This window comes from Manihot esculenta, chromosome 16 (assembly GCF_001659605.2).
Source record: "Manihot esculenta cultivar AM560-2 chromosome 16, M.esculenta_v8, whole genome shotgun sequence".
Classification (NCBI taxonomy): domain Eukaryota; kingdom Viridiplantae; phylum Streptophyta; class Magnoliopsida; order Malpighiales; family Euphorbiaceae; genus Manihot; species Manihot esculenta.
Window position 1 is genome coordinate 3147047 of NC_035176.2, and position 3410 is coordinate 3150456.

Sequence of the window (3410 nt, forward strand, 5' to 3'; positions counted from 1 at the left end):
GCTCCTATGATTACGTGAAATCATTGTATTGTTTGGCCCACAAGTAGGTCCCACCCTTACGGATAAATATCCTTATCTACGTCCTTGATTACCCCACGTGGCATCCAGATGAACAATCAATCGCATCACGACGGAATGATGGTCGTACCCCACTTAAGGGATCAGGATAGACTAGGAAACGACATATCATCACTGTTTTTTTTTTTTTTAATTAAATTTAAAATTTTAAAGCAAATTAGAGAAATAGGAAAAATTACATAATTTACATGAATATTCGAGTATATCCAGATTAGTCACTACACCAAATTATTGGAGCAAACTGACGTGGATCCTCGCTGTTTGAATAACAATGCCCATTATTAAAAGCCACGTAGGCAGCAAAAATAACCCACATGTGCGCGGCGGCCCGTTGGTCCACGTTGGCTATTGGGTCCCACAGCTATCCAACTCTTTGGTATAAAGAGCCTTCCTGTTTTGGGCGAAGTAAGCTAATTAAAACAAACAAAAACAAACCATGCCTAGTGCGAGAATGAGAATCCCAATTTATTCACACGATTTCTCCGGCGATGGTCGTGAGCTTCAGTTTCATGACCAACCGGCGGCGACTTTCTCCGATATGGTTTTCGGGTTTCTAGAGGATAGTTACGAAGAGTCATTTCGAGCGAGTCCCGGCAGCGAGGAGGGTAGAGAAAATGAAGAAGTTGATGAAGAAAACGAAGAGAGATCAGCGAACGAAAGCGTTGAAGATGACAAAAACTTCTGGGAGAAACAACACCAGCTTCTACAAGTAAGCAACTAATTAATTAATTCCGGCTACACATTTTGAGTAAATTGACGATAACATCTCGGCTTAGTTATTTTCTTGTATTCTGATACGGTTGCGTGCAGGCTACCTTATGCAGGACTAGCTCCTTGGAATCAGGGATAAGGAATGTCACTAAAGAGGCAGTGAAGGAAATTCAGATGGCAGGAACGATCTGTGGCTGTGGAAGGCCAATGGTAGGTGGCTGCCGGAATTGTTTGATGACAGAAATCTCAGGCCGTCTCCGAAATGCCGGCTATAATAGTGCCATTTGCAAGTCTAAGTGGAGAAGTTCTCCAGATATCCCATCAGGTAAAAAAAAGAAAAAAGTTAAAGATCATCTGATTCTTAATGAAGTTTTTACAAAGTTAATAAATTAATTCAATAGTTTCTATGATCTGCAGGGGAACATGCATTTTTGGATGTAATAGACAATTCAAATTCTAAAAAAGGAGAGGTGAGGGTGATAATAGAATTAAATTTCCGAGCTGAGTTTGAGATGGCGAAAGCAAGCGAAGAGTACAATCGGCTAGTCCTGCGATTACCGGAGATATTCGTCGGAAAAGAAGAAAGATTAAACACAGTAATAAAAATCTTATGCTCGGCAGCTAAGAAGTGCATGAAAGAAAAGAAAATGCACTTAGGGCCATGGAGAAAACAAAGGTACATGCAAGCAAAATGGCTGGGCACTTGCAAAAGGACAACAGTGATGCCTGCCTTTTCAATGGGAGATACCGGCCGGCTGCCGAAGCCCAAGGCGTCGATGCTAACGGTGGATTTGCTAGAGATGCTTCCTAATATGCATTGTACAGCAGTTGAGGTTGTGTGATCTTTGTGGAATAAAAATTTTGTTCCTCTTCTGTTTGATTTGGCCCTGAGTGTGATTGATGAGGTTAAAATTAACCTCTTTCGTTTCAGAGAATTGCTAGTATGAGTCGTGGTTTGTGATTTGTAATAGACTAAGTTAGGGATATAAATTGAGAGGAGTAATTAAATAATTAATTAAGATCTATGTAAAAAAATAATTATTTAAATTAAATTTACACAAATATATAATATAAATATATAAAATTTTATGTGAATTTCACTTTCATAATCACATAAACTTTATTTTTTTTATGATAAAAATTTTATATTTTTTAATAAATTAAAATTGTTATTTAATAATTTAATGTTAAAATTAATTTTTTAAATATTTTTATCTCAAAATTTTTATTTTTTAAATTTACATATATCCCAAAATTAATTCAAATATCCATTTACCTACTTTAGAATTTAAATATAATCGTTAATAGTTAAAAGGACACTATATTATCTAGTAGTTTATATTATCAAAATTATACTTTATATTATTTTTAGGATTATTTAATATTTAATTTAAATTTTAAATATAATCCTTATTATTAAAATAGTTTTATATTATTGAAATTATTTTTTCATTCATTTTCAGAATTATTTCATATTTAAATGTATTATTTTAATAAATTTATATTAAAATTAATTTTTTTTATTAATTTTAAATTAATTAAATAAAATTATTATTAATTTTAAAATTTAAATTCAATTATAAAATCATCCTCCACTTTGAAAAATGTATTGGGTAATTCCTATATTTCACTTTTGTATGTCACGTGATGGCAAAATTGCAGGGTGCAATCTCCGGTGATCTCGTTGGCTTAAGGCCATCGATATCTAGGGATAAGCATTTCATCGTTAAAATTAAATTGATTTGATTTACTTTAAATTTAATTATTTATATTTTTTAATGTTTTAAAATTTAATCAAAATATTTTAATTAATTATAATATAATTTTTTATATTATTAAAAATAATATAATATTATTATTAATCAGTTTAATTTTATTTTATTAATTTGTTATTAAAAATTAAATTAAAATAATTAAAATTTTTAAAAATTAAATTAAATTAAAAAATAAAAAATTAAATTAAAATTTTGAATTAATTTAATTTAACCGATTTTTTTTAATTTAATCCATAACACACTTATCAAGAAAATTGTCATCGACCAGCTATCAACCAAACCCAACATATGAAAGAGTTTTGAGGCCGTGAATTTTCGACTGCTCCAGAACGATCGACGGTTCCCGACCACGGATGGAAGAATTATTTATTAAAAGGACAAATGGAATTACTTATTGATGGATGATATTTGTTTTCTCCGAAGTGAGTACATAGATAAGAAAAAAACAATGGAGAGTTCATTAAAACCTACTGTTTGATTCTGGTTTGATTCATGGTTATATATAAAAAATTAGAATTTAAATTGAAATTAAATTTTTATTTTTTATTTTTTAAAATAGACTTGTAATTAAATTTAGTACGATTTTAATTTAATTTTAAGTAATTTTGATATTATTTCAATTTTTATTTTAACTTTAATTTTAATTTAAATCTTAATTATTGTATATCAAATTATAATATTGTTATATTTATTTTAAAATAATAAAAAATATTAATATTTATATAATAATAATATTATTAATATTATATTATATTTAAATCTCCGTAATAATATTATACTATTTTATTTATTATACAGTATATATTAATATTCAATATATATATATATATATATATATATAATCTG

General features: G+C 28.8%; 1 protein-coding gene across 1 annotated transcript; it reads left to right on the forward strand.

The window, feature by feature from the left end:
• Positions 1-501: 501 nt before the first annotated feature.
• Positions 502-1667, forward strand: LOC110603170. Its single transcript, XM_021740868.2, has 3 exons — positions 502-787; positions 889-1114; positions 1207-1667. Exons 1-3 carry the CDS (start codon positions 515-517, stop codon positions 1629-1631), a joined length of 924 nt encoding a protein of 307 aa, XP_021596560.1. The 5' UTR covers positions 502-514; the 3' UTR covers positions 1632-1667.
• The last annotated feature ends 1743 nt before the right edge of the window (positions 1668-3410 follow it).

Bases quoted from the DNA above. Each gene is read 5' to 3' on its own strand.
- LOC110603170 (XM_021740868.2), top strand. From the start codon at position 515: ATGCCTAGTGCGAGAATGAGAATCCCAATTTATTCACACGATTTCTCC. The intron at 788-888 runs GTAAGCAACTAA...GGTTGCGTGCAG, and splicing joins AACAACACCAGCTTCTACAA to GCTACCTTATGCAGGACTAG. The intron at 1,115-1,206 runs GTAAAAAAAAGA...TATGATCTGCAG, and splicing joins TTCTCCAGATATCCCATCAG to GGGAACATGCATTTTTGGAT.